Genomic DNA, 14214 nt, shown 5'->3' with positions numbered 1-14214 from the left:
ATATGAAAAACAAAAACATTGAAGGCAAAATATATAATACAGAAAAATAAAATACAGTAAATTGAAAAAACCTTGTCCTTAAATCCAACCTTTCATGACGATAAAAAATACATTTACCCTTTCAGAAGATCACTTTTAAGTAGTTGATAGTTGGAGCTTTGACTGTTTGTTTTGCTATTTGTTCGTTTAGTGTTTCCTTCAACATGTATTCTTCATAATACATTTTGAAATAATCTTGTTTGGAAGTACAGTCTTCATTAAAACCTGGTATCGTATCAGTTCATGTAGTTTGGAGGTTTCTTGATTTCTAGGTCAACATTTTGTAATGTCGGTTTTATGAGGTAGTCAGTCAACAACTTGCCAGAAAATAAAAGTCAAAGGCTTATTTTCTTAAGCATAAGTCATCTTCCCAAGGTAGTTAGCTGGAACATAGCCCTTCTGCCCTTGAACTTCAGCTAACCACCACTCTTTGTTGCCACTTAGGTCACAGAATCTAAGTATATGAACTCTTTGGTATTCCTGAAGGCTGAGTTCATGGTCACTCCGTGCCTGAAAGGCATGAACTGCATAGAAAATCTAGACACAGAAGCAAATGACATTATTAGAAGCAGAGCCTAAAAATTTAGACAAACATAATAAAGACTTCCAAGCTTTTAGAAGAAATGCTGAAGTTTTCTTATTTTTCCAAAGTCACTCCCCAACTCCTTTGTTGGATTTATTTTGCTAAAGTATGGCCCAAGATGAAAATAGAGTGAAATTGCCATTCTTATTGTTCTGTTGGGAGGAGTCTAAACTGTCCATTCTTGAAGGCAATTTGGCACTTTCTATTATATTTTTTAAATGTTAACTCTTTTTGATTCAGAAATAGCTCTAAGAGTCTCTTCTATGAAATAGAAACATTGGCACAGATTATTGCATAATAATGTTACTGCAATACCGACTTACTTATAAGGTGAAAAGTGGGAGGGAAGTTGGAATAACACTAAAGGTTCAGCAAAAATTAAATTCTAGATACTTACATTAAGGAAATTTGTAGTCATAAAAATAGTGTTTTCTGAGACTAATAACACAGGAAAATTCTTATGATAAAGTGCTCAGTGCCCCCCCACAAAAGATACAGAATCAGATGTGCAATATGTGTCTAATATTGTTAGATGGTTTTCTTTGAGTAGTAGAATTAGAGGTGATTTTCATTTTTATTTGTTGACTCATTTTATAAACTTTTATAATGACAATGTATTAAATTTATAATTTTAAATTATTTGAGTGACCTAGAGAGACGAATAAAATATATTTCAGTCAAAAGAATTTTTCTTTAACCTCAAAAGAGTACTTCATAATTATTAGATGTATAGGAAGCCTCTAAATAAGTGATTAGTCCCTCCTCCACTAAAATCATAAGACTGTTAATAAAAATGTTCAGTTATGATATAAAATTTAGCAATCAACTAACAACATTTATTTATTTAATTAGAAGTTATTAAGTATCTATTAATAACCAGATATTACGTTATCAGAGAACTTACAACCCAGCTAGGAAAAAAAAATGCCAATAAAGGAGCACATGCAAAAACAAAAAAACAAAACAAAAAATGCCCTACAAATGCAGGTGATATATATATCAGCTAATTGTGAGCTGTGTTTTGGAAGAAGTAACCTTTTACAGGTGACGAAGTTGATAAAGGGGTGGGTATGTCTTATTCAAAGGTACAGAGATGAATACATGGAAACAGTATATGGGAAAGGCAAGCAGATTAACTTTCTCAAAATTGAAGGTCAATATAAAAAGGAAATTATGAGAAATAAGGTGACTCCATTGAGCAGGAAAGAGACTGGGTAATGTGGAGGGGGGACTACAGTCGACCCCTGGACAACACCCAACTGAATGGGTCCACTTATAAGCAGACTTTTTTCAGTAAATTTTTGGAAAAATTTGGGGAGATTTGCAACTATTTGAAAAAAGTCACAGACGAGCCACATAGTTTAGAAATATCAAAAAAATTAAGAAAAAGTAAGGTATATCATGAATGCTTAAAATATATATAGTAACTAGTCTGCCCTTACTCGCATAGGCATAAGATGAGTGATATTTAACATAAAAAATAATGTGTTCGTTTTCTTACTGTTTTATAACTTTGCTTTCAAAGAATTATATTACTGTTCAGTATGCCTCTTCCTCATAATTGGAGAGACTGCGTATCAGCCTATCATCACAGGTAAGTGGTTTTTTAAAAGTAAACAGTGTTTCCAATATTGTACTATGAATATGGCTGTAATACTGTATGCCATAAAAATTTGATAATGATTCAGTCATTAGTGTATAGACTAGCCTACCAGGGAGCAATCATATTGATTACACTAGGCTACCATAAAGCAATCCTATTGCCTTGTTTTCAATGCATGAATCATTATACCTGTAAATAAATATGAATTGCTTTTTCATATTATTTTTTCATTTCTGATGTCTAGTGTTAGCAATACATTTAACATCTACAGTGTTTTGTATCATATAATACAATATTGAAGTGGGTATTAAATGATTATTTTGTAAACAGATGACATAAACTTATAGTATCAATAAATACAGTACAGTACTGTAAATGTATTCTTTTCCTTATGATTTTAATAACCTTTTTTTCTAGCTTACTTTCTTGTATGTATATATAATACATAAACATACAATATATATGTTAATCAAGAATTTATATTATCAGTAAGGCTTCTGGTCAACAGTAGGCTATTAGTAGTTTGGTTTTGGGGAAGTCAAAATTTTTTGTAGATTTTCAGCTGCCCAGGGGGTCAGCACACCTCACCCCCAAGTTGTTCACTGTATAAGTACAGTGTAAGCTATTGTTTAGATCTTGAACTATTTAGCTTTTGATGGTATTCTGATACCACTGACTTATATATCATCTCATCAACTCTAGCATGAGCTCCACCTCAGAGAGAGGAACCACATTGCAACTTTGTTCCATTGACCACATCTGGTATACAGTAGGAATTCGAATATATGTTGATTTGATTTTAAAGTAAGGCTGAAGGGCTTGGATATCATACAAGAACATTCAAGAGATCATCTTGTGTCATACAAAACAGATTGGTGGACATGGGTTATTTTGTAGTTTTAAAAAGTAAAGAGAGAAAAAAAAAAAAAAAGTAAAGAGAAAACAAAAAGGGAGATGCCATAAATTCTTGAGCAATGGAGTGGTAGCAATAATGACCACCTTTTATAACTCTCATAACAGTTTACATGTCAAATGTGTTTTATCCTCAACAACCCTGTGAGCTGTGACTTAAAGAACTAACAAGCTCATAATCATAGAGCTAGTTGGTACTGCTAGGACCATATCTTCTAACTCCAAATCCTGTGCTTGGTCCATTTCTCATAGTACTTTAGGAACCAAACTCTTGTTCTAGCAAGGATGTGCAGAGTGTATTCTTGTGGAAAGGGACTGGAATCTCTAATATGTTTTGTTGTTTAGAAAGTGAAGACATTGAATATATCCACAAGAACAGAGTGGAGGATATGGTTTGCAAAAGCTTTCAGGAATATCATGTATCATAACACAGCTTCTGAAATAATCTTAAGAGCCCACATTAGCAGTTGCTAGCCATCTTTTGCAATTTTTATACATAATGTATATACTTTATCAGTGCAGCTATAGATTTTTTAGCAGGTCAAATTACCTGCTAATATATGATTCCTAAATATCTGTGGTGGTCTTTCAATTTGGCACATATACTCTCAAGGGCAATATAAAATCTTCCACCTAGATCTATTTGGTATGAAATTATGGCAAAGCTTATGTTTTAAACGCTCAATATAGATTCTCATAAAATTGTAAACTTAAAGTACAAAATTATATACTTTCAATATTTTAGATGATCATAGTCCAAAATTAATTTAGGATGAAGATTTTTCGGGTTTTATATATGTTTGTGCTTCCACTTAAGATAGATACTCAAAATGGAAGTAAGTCTGCTTTTAAAGAGACAGTAGTCAATCACGTTAGACTACAGGTTAGAAGTTTTCAATCTGTTATGGATTTAAGAGCTAAAGGTTTTCTCTCTTTTTTAAAAAAATATTTTAATTGTTCTAGGCTGTTGGACTTTCAGTGTTATTATGTTTTGGTCCAGACACATTAAAATTTTGTAAATTTAAGACATAATCATCTAATCCTTTTTTTCCAAACCTTGGCATTTATGAAAATATATTTTATTAGTTGCTTCTTTGCAATCTGTAAAGCTCTGACGCATTTTATGGACAATATTTTATGACTACAACCCAGTTCTCCACAGCATTTACTCTTTTTAAATAACACTCTGTATTACTGTATTATTGACTCATACCCAATTTATTACCTACTGTTCATAACCACCAGCTCTTTCCTTGTGGTGCCATTGCCAGTTCAGCATTTCCTTATGCTATATTTGTGCATTTAATTATTCTCCCTTAGTGAGCCACATTACCTATCTTCACTGAATTTCATTTTATTGATTTCATCCCAGTTCTCCAGTTAGCAACAACAAAAATCATAATGTATTTTAATCTTTCTTTCCAAAACTAAAAAGCTACAAAACCAGCATTTACAGTATTATATCATATTAGCTCAGGAAGCCAAGATAGTTATATTGCATGAAAAATGCTCATTCTTCTCTCTTACCCACCAGGAGCAAGCTTTCTTGTTCTTTAGTTAACAATTAGGAATTGTTATTACACAAGTAATTTTTGTAAAAAACAATTTTAAATAAAGGTAAACACAAAGAAATTTACTAATTTTTATTAATACCTTGTTTTATCCTTTCTTCCTTTTCTTCTTCCACTTTTCTTTCTATCTACCTACCTACCTAAAGTGGTAATAAACGTGTAATTATTGTACACATAATTTTTGCAACCTGCTTTTTCACTTCAAAATATATTTTAAAACCTTTTCGTGTCAATAAATAGCTCTCTAAAGCATCATTTGATGACTACTTAAATATGTTACAGCCTGCTGACTTTTGAAGCACTTTAAAAATAATGGCACACTAGATATATAGCATTATCGTCATAAGCAGCTGAAAAATGTATAGAGGAGGGACCGGACAATGAATCTAGAATTAGTGCAAAACAACTTTTTTGATGTCAAAAATTATGTTCTCAGTATTATTTATGTGAAAAAAGAAAAGAGCACTGATTCTCAGCCATTACTTCCCTCTAAAACTTGGTTTTAGCCATTATTAAACTTGGTCCTCTTCAAGAAGTACCAAAGATTATCACATTAGTCCAACATCCTGCTTGCCAAACAAGGCATCTTACATACTGTGGTAGGCAGAATTCTAAGGTGAACCCCAAGATTACCACCTCCTGCTGAACTTGTTCTGTATAATCCCCTCTGTGAATATGATGGGATTTCACTCTTGTGATTAGGTTACATTACATGGTAAAGGTAAAGGGATCTTACAACGGTGCCTAATAAGGTCCCTAATAAGTTGACTTTGAGTTAGATGAACACTATCCTGAGTGGGCCTGACATAATCAGGTGAGTCCTTTAAAAGAGAGTCCAGTCACCTCTGAAGGGAAAGATTTGAAATCAGAGAGATGCTCTCCTGCTGGCCTTGAGCAAGCCAACAGCCATGTCGTGAACTGCCTATAGGGACAGCCACGTGGCAAGGATCTGAGCACAGCCTCTGAGTGTTGACAGTGGTCCTTGGTTGATAGCCAGCAAGAAAATGGAGACCTTGTTCCTACTGGAACAAGGAACTAAGTTTTGCCAACTACCGTGAGCTTGGAAGACAACCCTGGTTTTCAAAAAGAGGCACAGCCAAGCAAACGTCTAGATTTCAGTTCTCTGAGATTCCAAGCAGAGCACCCAGCTAAGCTGTTGCCTGTACTTCTGACCATGGAAACGGTGAGATAATAAATTTATGTTGTTTTAAGCTACTTAGTTTGTGACAATTTGTTATGCAGCATAGAAAACTAATACAGATCATGCCATTATTATTTGATCAGAAGAGACCTGCAATTTGGGTTGCATTATTTCAACTCAGAGCAAAGGTATAGGGGATTCTATGTGGCCGCAGATCCAAGCTGCATTTTCTAATCCAGCTATATTTGTAATAATGTTTAGATTTATATTCCTGACACCAGGGTCTGTTTTGAATTGGTTCGAAACTCAGAGGAGAAAGAAAACAAGTAGCACTTTATGGAGAGGTATCATTAATATACTTTCTGTTTTGGGCAAAAGAAAATTATCTCATTACTTTTCCTCTCAGCAATGGAAACTTCTAATGGATCTAATTCTCATTATACATAATAGGTTTACTCAAAGACAATTACTCTGCAGTAGCAGCTAATAGGCACTAGATGCAATTTTAGACTATACAGTTCATGCTGAAAGAGCCTAAGTGAGGTGCTTAATCTAAAAGTCCCTGTAAAGCCAAGTAAAAACTAGAACTCAACATCAAGACAGCTTTAGGTCATCTTCACAAATTTGGTCCTCCAGTGTCTGTCCTAGGTTATTAAGATAACTTAGAAAGTTCTCTTAGTAACCTAGAAGTTATTAAAAGCCAGCCAGGACATTTAATCAAGTATATAGATTTCACTGATAAAAATTCATTTATCAGTTGGTATTATAACATTATATTGTCTTATAGAAACTCTGAATAAACTAAGAGAGTGAATGAGTAATAGAAAAACAGGGTTTTTGAAACTTCAAGACAGAAAAGTGGTAAGAACACATAGTAATGTATAAATGAGTTTAGAATCAGTAGTGACCCGGACAAAGTACTTGCAAATTATATATCTGATAAAGAACTCTATGCAGAGTATATAAAGAATCTGTATAATAAGAAGGGAAATGACCCAATTTTTTAAATGGGCAAATATTTGAAAAGACCTTTCACCAAAGGAGATGCAGGAATGGCCAATAAGAACATGAAAGATACTCAATAGCATTAGTCATTAAGGAAATGTAAATCAAAACTACAATGAGACACCACTTCACTTCCATTAAGATGGCTGTGATAAAAAAGACAGACAATAAGGCAAGGATGTGGAGAAACTGCAATTCACAATCCTCATATGTTGCTGTTGGGTACATACAACGGGCAGTCACTCTGAAAAACAGCTTAGCAGTTTTTTAAAAACTTAATCTTACCAATAAGCAATTCCACTCCTAGGGATCTACTCAAGAAAATGAAATTCACACAAAGACTTGCACACAAATGTTCATAGCAGCATTATTCATAATAGAAATTACCCCAGATGTCCATCAGTTGGTGAATGGATAAACAAAATACGCTATATTCATAGAGTAAAATACCGTTAGGCAATGAAAAGCAGCAAAATACATATACATACTACAACACGGATGAATCTCAAAAAACATGCTAAGTGAAGGAACTTGGCTGTAAAACACCACATATTTTATGATTCCATTAATACAAAAAATACAAAGAAGGCAAATCTATGGAGGAAAAAAGTGATTAAAGATTTCTTGGGGCTAAAAGTGAGAAAGAGGAGGAGCTGCAAATGGGTTCAAAGGATCTTTTAGGGTGAAGGAAATGTTCTAAAGTTGGATTCAGGTAATGGTTGCAAAACCCTGGTAATATACTAAAAGTCAGTGAATTGTATACTTAAATTGCATAAATTGTATGGTATGTAAATAAGGACTTAATAAAACTATTTTTTAATGTATCAGTCATGAATTGGACAGCAATCAATGTATTGTTGAAAGAAGTTGAATAAAAATAGTTTTGAAGAGCAGTATATCAAGACTTTATATATCCTTTGACACTCCAGTATTTTCAGGAACTTGCCCTACAGATATATATATAAGTGTATAAAAATAGATGAACAAGGATCTGGCCTGAAATATTGTTTGAAATTTTAAAAACCTCAAAATATTCTGAATGTCTATTATTATGGTAATAGTTAAATAAATTATGATGTATCCAGATAATGAAATACTATGCAGAATTTTTAAGGAAGAAGGTAGATATTTAGGTACTGTTTTATCTAAGATATATTGTTAACTGAAAAAAATTATGTACCATGTATATGTTCCCACTCGTCTAAGTATAAATTCACTCATGTAAATACAATATCTGAAAAGATATACCTGCATGTTGTCTCTGAAAAGTAGGACTGAGGAGAGAATAAAGACCTTTACTATTAATTTACATATATCTTTCTACTGTTTTAACTTTCCACAAAGAACATGTATTAACCTTATTTTTAAAAAAAGTTAAAATTAATTAATAAAAAGCCACTAGGGGCTTCCCTGGTGGCTCAGTGGTTAAGAATCCGCCTACCAATGCAGGGGACACGGGTTCAAGCCCTGGAAGATCCCACAAGACCATGCACCACAACTACTGAGCCTGTGCTCTAGAGTCTGCGAGCCACAACTACTGAGTCCATGTGCCATAACTACTGAAGCCCACGTGCCTAGAGCCTGTGCTCCACAACAAGCCCCCGCAATAAGAAGCCTGTGCACCACAACGAAGAGTAGCCCCTGCTCGCCACAACTAGAGAAAGCCCACGGGCAGCAACGAAGACCCAATACAGTTTAAAAAAAAGGCCACTAAGGAAAAAAAAGCAAGTTTAAAAAAGGAACCAGTTAGTTCGTCACCACTTGGGGATTAACATTTCTGAGGTAGCAAAAAGGAACCCTATATTATAGTTAACTTACCATTTTGGGAAAGGGTTATGCCAATAGCTTTTGCACTGGTTAAGTGAGAGAAAGGTAGCTTTTAAAAGTTTCAGTATATGTCAATAGTATATGTCATTATGCAAGAGATTAAAAGTGACTGATTCATAGATAGTGCAATGAAGATACTGCTCTCAAAGGAACTACGGTCAGTTTTCCACATGCTGCTGATGGCGGTGATCTGTTCTGTATTGAGCTGTTTTCCTCTCATGGGGGAAGTATAAAGAGACCATCTTCACTCTAAGTAGTAACAGCTACTATTTATTCAGTGCCTACTCTGTGCTGGGTACTTTACATATAAAATTATCTCTAATATCTAATATCTCTAATATCCACACATCAACTCTGCAAAGTAGGAATTATTGTCCTCTTTTCTTCATTTGAGGAAACAGACTCAGAGAATTAAATTCCTTGCAAAAAGGTGCACAGAGAGGAAGTGCTAGAGAGAAGTGCTACAGAGAAGCTGACACTTCCACCAAGTCTCACAGTAAGATAGAACATCTTTCATGATTCCAACAGCCAAGAGTCTTTACATCAGGTTCAAATTCTTACCTGTTCATCTACCTCTTGAAAACTGTCAACATCAGTACCGTTTGTTTCAGACTTCCCACATGTTCCACTAAGAGATGAGCTGCTATCACTTATGCTACCTTCTGGGGTGCCTGTGACACTGTCACTGGCTGGTCGTGAAGACACAAAGAGGCTGATGTTATCAAAATCATCATCACAGAACCTGTTCTCGGCGTCCACCTTCTGCACTTTTGCTGGATTGTAGGGTTTTAGGAAGGAGGAATACACATATCCTTTTATAACTGGATAGGAAATAGAAAGAAGAAACATGGTTATTTATAACTCTTTCCAAACAGTTGCATTTAGAGAAGGACACAGAGGCCCCCTGGGAAAATCTCAACTAGAAGAGAGGTGGAAGTTCTTTGCTTCTTATGAAAAAAACTTACTTCCTGTGTCAACAAGCCACCTGCTGGTACTCCCCAACGGATCCTTCTGTTCCATCACAGCCACCAACTCCCCTTCCAGAAGATTGATGTCATATTCTTGTGTAGCGTTGCACTTGCGCTTAGCTTGGTAGAGTTCCTCTGTACTGTACGTGCATAGAAGTTTGCAGCGGTGAGTGTCATTCTGACGTGGCACTTCTGGCTGGGAGAAGTAAGGAGAGCTTTTGGTTCAGATAGATGTATAATAAAATCCACACAGATAAATATTGGTAGATATTTCTTCTCTGGAGATTTTTTAACTGTTGAAGTCATACATTGATTAAGGATTATTTCAATGTTGAGGCAGAGATCAAGTTATTATGTGAAAGTATTTAGCTGAGTTATGCAGGGAAAGATTTTCTAGTTAGCACATGAGGGCAGTGTTGTAGAGAAAAAAGAAAATTCAGCTGAGAATACGAAGGCAGAGGTTCTAATCCTTCTTTGACGTTGAACAATTTTTTAATTCTTTGCCATGCTGTAGGCAATCACTTGTGTATTAAGCACTTGATAAATAATATTTAATTAAGTAAATTGTACATGTGCATGTATTTTTCCAGGAAATAATATCAGTAAATTAGGCAGGAGTCAAGAGGCCTGGCCCCTGTCCCAGCTCTGCCACTAAGTGACTTTGAGAAAGCCACATCATCTCTGCAAACTGGGATTCCTTATCAAGAAAAATGAAAGGTTCGAACTGTAATGATTTTGCTCTATAAAATTCTGTTCATTCATCCAACAGATATTTATAGAGTGCCTACTTTGTGTCAGGCACGATTTAGGCACTTGTTTTGTACACATCATGTACAAAACAGGTAAAAAATCTATGACCTTATGGAGTTCATAGTATAGAGGCTAGAAATAGACAAGAAATTCTACATATAATAAGTAGGTAAACTATAGGATATTAGAATGACATAAGTGATATGGAAAATAATATATTATGATTTGATCAAGGCAAAAAAGTGATAGTCATCATTGTTACTGAATGCTACCAAACTCACCAGAATTTGCACAGTCTTCTTCCTTTCAAAACTAAGTTTCCTCTCAATAAATGTAGCACAGTTACCCTTCACAAAATTCAGATTTTGAACCTCTTCTAGTACTCGATTCTGAATTTCAGAGATGCTTGAAGCCAACAGTGGTACCTGTAGGTAGAAATACGATGTTCACAGACAAATACTTAACCATATTAGGTATTGAATTTAGTAGATCTGTGATGAACAGTGAAAAATTATACCATATTCCACAGTGAAAAATTAGGGCAACATTAAAACTCCTATATCAAAACCATCTAATTTGTTGTCTCCAGAAATCCCACAAAAATGACAAGGATTTTTTTAAAGTTCAAGCTTAAATAAAAGGAAACAGCAGAGAAAAAATTACAATAGCAATAAAATTTTGGGAAGAAAGACTCAGTAATTGATGGCAGTAGTGCTCTCCAATGTGGTGGGGTGGTACAGTAGGAAGGAGAAAAAGGCTAAAACAAAAAACATTGGTTAAGATCCTGTGGTGGTTAAAACAAATAAGCAAATTCTTTGGTATGTTTCCCATCAAGAGGTGGAGTCAATGTCCCCTTCCCTCAAAATTGGGTAGGACTTTATGATTGCCTCAATGAATAGAATGTTGAAATAAATAGAATAAAGGAAGTGATGCTGTTTGACTTTCAAGATTAGGCTAAAAAAGATCATGCAGTTTCTGCTGGTTTCTCTTGGGACACTCACCTTAGGGAGACTTTAGTTGCTATGGAAGAAGTCCAGTTGCACTGTGTCCACCATATCAGAAGACCATGTTGAAAGATGGAGTGGGGAGTGGTGGTGGTGGTGGTGGTGGGATGGGTGGGTGTCTGTGGGGCCCCAGCTATTCCAGTCCCCAGCTGTTTGAGTCTTCTGTCATCTTCCCACCACCAATCTTAGAGGCCTGAGAAAGTCTTTGTGACCACTTCAGCCCCAGCTATTATCTGACTGAGACACTGAGAATGATTACCTGATCCCAATGAACCCCAGAACTATGAGGAACAATAGTAAGAAATGACTATTGGTTGCTTTGTACCACCATGTTTGGTGTAATTTGTTATGCAGATATAGACAACTGGAATTGTTTTGAAGCAGTTGTATCCCCAGATTCTTTCTCCATTTCAGTAATTCTTGGTGATTGCTTCTTCCCTACCTTAGCAGAAGATGAAGTTTTCTTTTCTGCAAATGGTAAAACAGAGAGTATCTAGACTGGGGACACTAGGCACAAATAATGGTGGGGGACTCATGTTAGAAAGAGGGTAATTAAGTGAGTGGATATAGACTGGACCCAGAGACCCTGCCAACCAGGCCTAGCAGTCAACCATTACCCTTTAGGCAGAAAACTTGAAGGGACATGTCTGGAGACTCTGACCAGCCTAAGAGGAAAGACCTAATGGTGCTATCATCAGGAGTTCCCAAATGAAATTGCAGTCAAATTGCTCTACACAGTAGTGGATGCTTAGAGTTTTCAATGCCTATCTAGGTGCTCAATGCTGCCAATTAGTCCTCAACTCTTTATCAGTGGTGAATGATCAAGTATATCAGACATCTAAGTCATAACTATAACAAGAAAGAGTCTTATAAAAATAAAAGCAGGGGCTTCCCTGGTGGCGCAGTGGTTGGGAGTCCGCCTGCTGATGCGGGGGACACGGGTTCGTGCCCTGGTCCGGGAGGATCCCACATGCCGCGGAGCGGCTGGGCCCGTGAGCCATGGCCGCTGAGCCTGCGCGTCTGGAGCCTGTGCTCCGCAACGGGAGAGGCCACAACAGTGAGAGGCCCGCGTACCGCAAAAAAAATAAATAAATAAATAAAAAAAATAAAAGCAACCTGTTTTCATCTTAAGAAAGCCAAAAACAACTTTCAAAAATTAAAATCATGGGAACAGAAATAAGAATAAATCAAAAGATGGGTTTGAAGATTAAGTAGGAAATTTTCTTAGGAAGTAGAGCAAAGCAATAAAGAGATAGAAAATAAGTGGAGAAAGATACAAGATTAGTGGAACAACCCAGGAATTTCAGAAAGAGAGTAAAGAGAAAGGGTAGAGAGAAAAATCCATGAAATGTTCAAAATTTCTAGAAGTGGAAGACATAAATTTTCAGGTTGAAAGGATCCCACAAAGTATCTGACACACCAAGGTTCATCATCATTAAATTTAAGACTGATGAAGACAATAAGAAAATTCCATAAACTTTTAGAATGGGATAGGGTGGGGAAAGTGCATACAAAGAACCAAGAACCAAAATGCACCCAGAGTTCTCAACAGAAACAGTGGAAGCTAGAAGACAATGGAACAATGGAATGCTTTCAAATTCAGGAAGAACAACTTAAAATTTTACACCCAGCCAAACTATCAATTAAATATGATGATAGTATAAAGACATTTTCTGATATTTGAGGTGTCAAAATATTAACCTCCCAATTTTCCTTTCTTAAGAAACTACTCAAAAATTTGCTCCCCCAAATAAAGACAGAAAGCAAGAAAGAAGGTCAACATGGGATAAGGAAATGTGAGATCCCACACAGAAGAGTGGTAAAGGGATTCCCCAGAATGATGAGGAAGTGTAATCCCAGGATTACAGTTATTATGAGATAAAAAAGATAAGTTCTCTAAGAGATTTCTGCAAAAAGACACAATTAATAGAATATATCATACATCTGAATGTCTTAAGAAGTGATCCAGTCAAACTGGCAGATAAAGTTAGGCAAATGAAAATTAAGCTGATAAAAGACAAACACAATTCTTAACTTTAAGAAAAACAAAAATGCTATACATAAAAGAAAAAGTAATCATAGTGTGGTATTGCTGAACTCTAACCAGCATTCACTTTGTGTGCTGAATATCTTTTGTTTGTTTTTTCAAATTTATTCTTTTCCCATTTCCATCCTGCTCTGTGCTCTGGAAGGCTGACCAGTATAGAGTGTGTCAAGAGCTTCCTTGCACTCTTGTTTCCAGATGGGTTCTTGCAATGAGAAGCACCCACAGGAAATCAGAATAAGGGAGGAAAGTGAGATAAGGAAATTTATTTCCCAATAAATTTCTTTAATATTTATTGCTTTCTGTAGTGTTGACTGATAGTCACAGATCCTGTCAGGTAAACCTTTCCATTTAGCTCTCTCTGCACATTCCTATAGCTACTCCTTCCCCATGTCCCTTTGAAGACTGGGTGTTTTAAGGCTCCTTCTTTTATTTTACTGTATATAATCTTTTAAGTTACACTTCAACTTTAAAAGTTTAAAAATAGGGGACTGATAAGAGAAATGCAAATCAAAACCACATGAGATATCACTTCATACCCACTAAGATAGCCATAGTAAAAAAGACAGATGTGAGGAAATTGGAACCCTCAATCATTGCTGTTGAGAATGTAAAATAGTGCAGCCACTTTGAAAAACAGACTGGCATTTATTCAAAAGGTTAACACAGAGTTACCATATGATCCAGCAATTCCACTCCTAGGTATATACCCAAGAGAAATGGAAACATACATCCACTAAGAACTTGAATGTTCATAGCAGCATTGT

The 14214-nt window shown here is 35.6% G+C and overlaps 1 protein-coding gene across 1 annotated transcript in view; it reads right to left on the bottom strand.

The window, feature by feature from the left end:
* Positions 1-390: 390 nt before the first annotated feature.
* Positions 391-14214, bottom strand: part of ARHGEF38 (Rho guanine nucleotide exchange factor 38) — a 153668-nt gene continuing 139844 nt past the window's right edge. Inside the window, exons 11-14 of the mRNA XM_065878263.1 lie at positions 10681-10824; positions 9647-9845; positions 9243-9502; positions 391-576 (exon numbers count right to left, since the gene is read on the bottom strand). Of these exons, the coding sequence (XP_065734335.1) occupies positions 391-576; positions 9243-9502; positions 9647-9845; positions 10681-10824 (789 nt within the window). The remainder of the gene's footprint in view (positions 577-9242; positions 9503-9646; positions 9846-10680; positions 10825-14214) is intronic.

The sequence above is a fragment of the Phocoena phocoena genome, chromosome 5 (genome assembly GCF_963924675.1).
Source record: "Phocoena phocoena chromosome 5, mPhoPho1.1, whole genome shotgun sequence".
Classification (NCBI taxonomy): Eukaryota; Metazoa; Chordata; class Mammalia; order Artiodactyla; family Phocoenidae; genus Phocoena; species Phocoena phocoena.
Note: the sequence above shows the minus strand (reverse complement) of the source record. Positions and strands in the feature narration are given on the sequence as shown.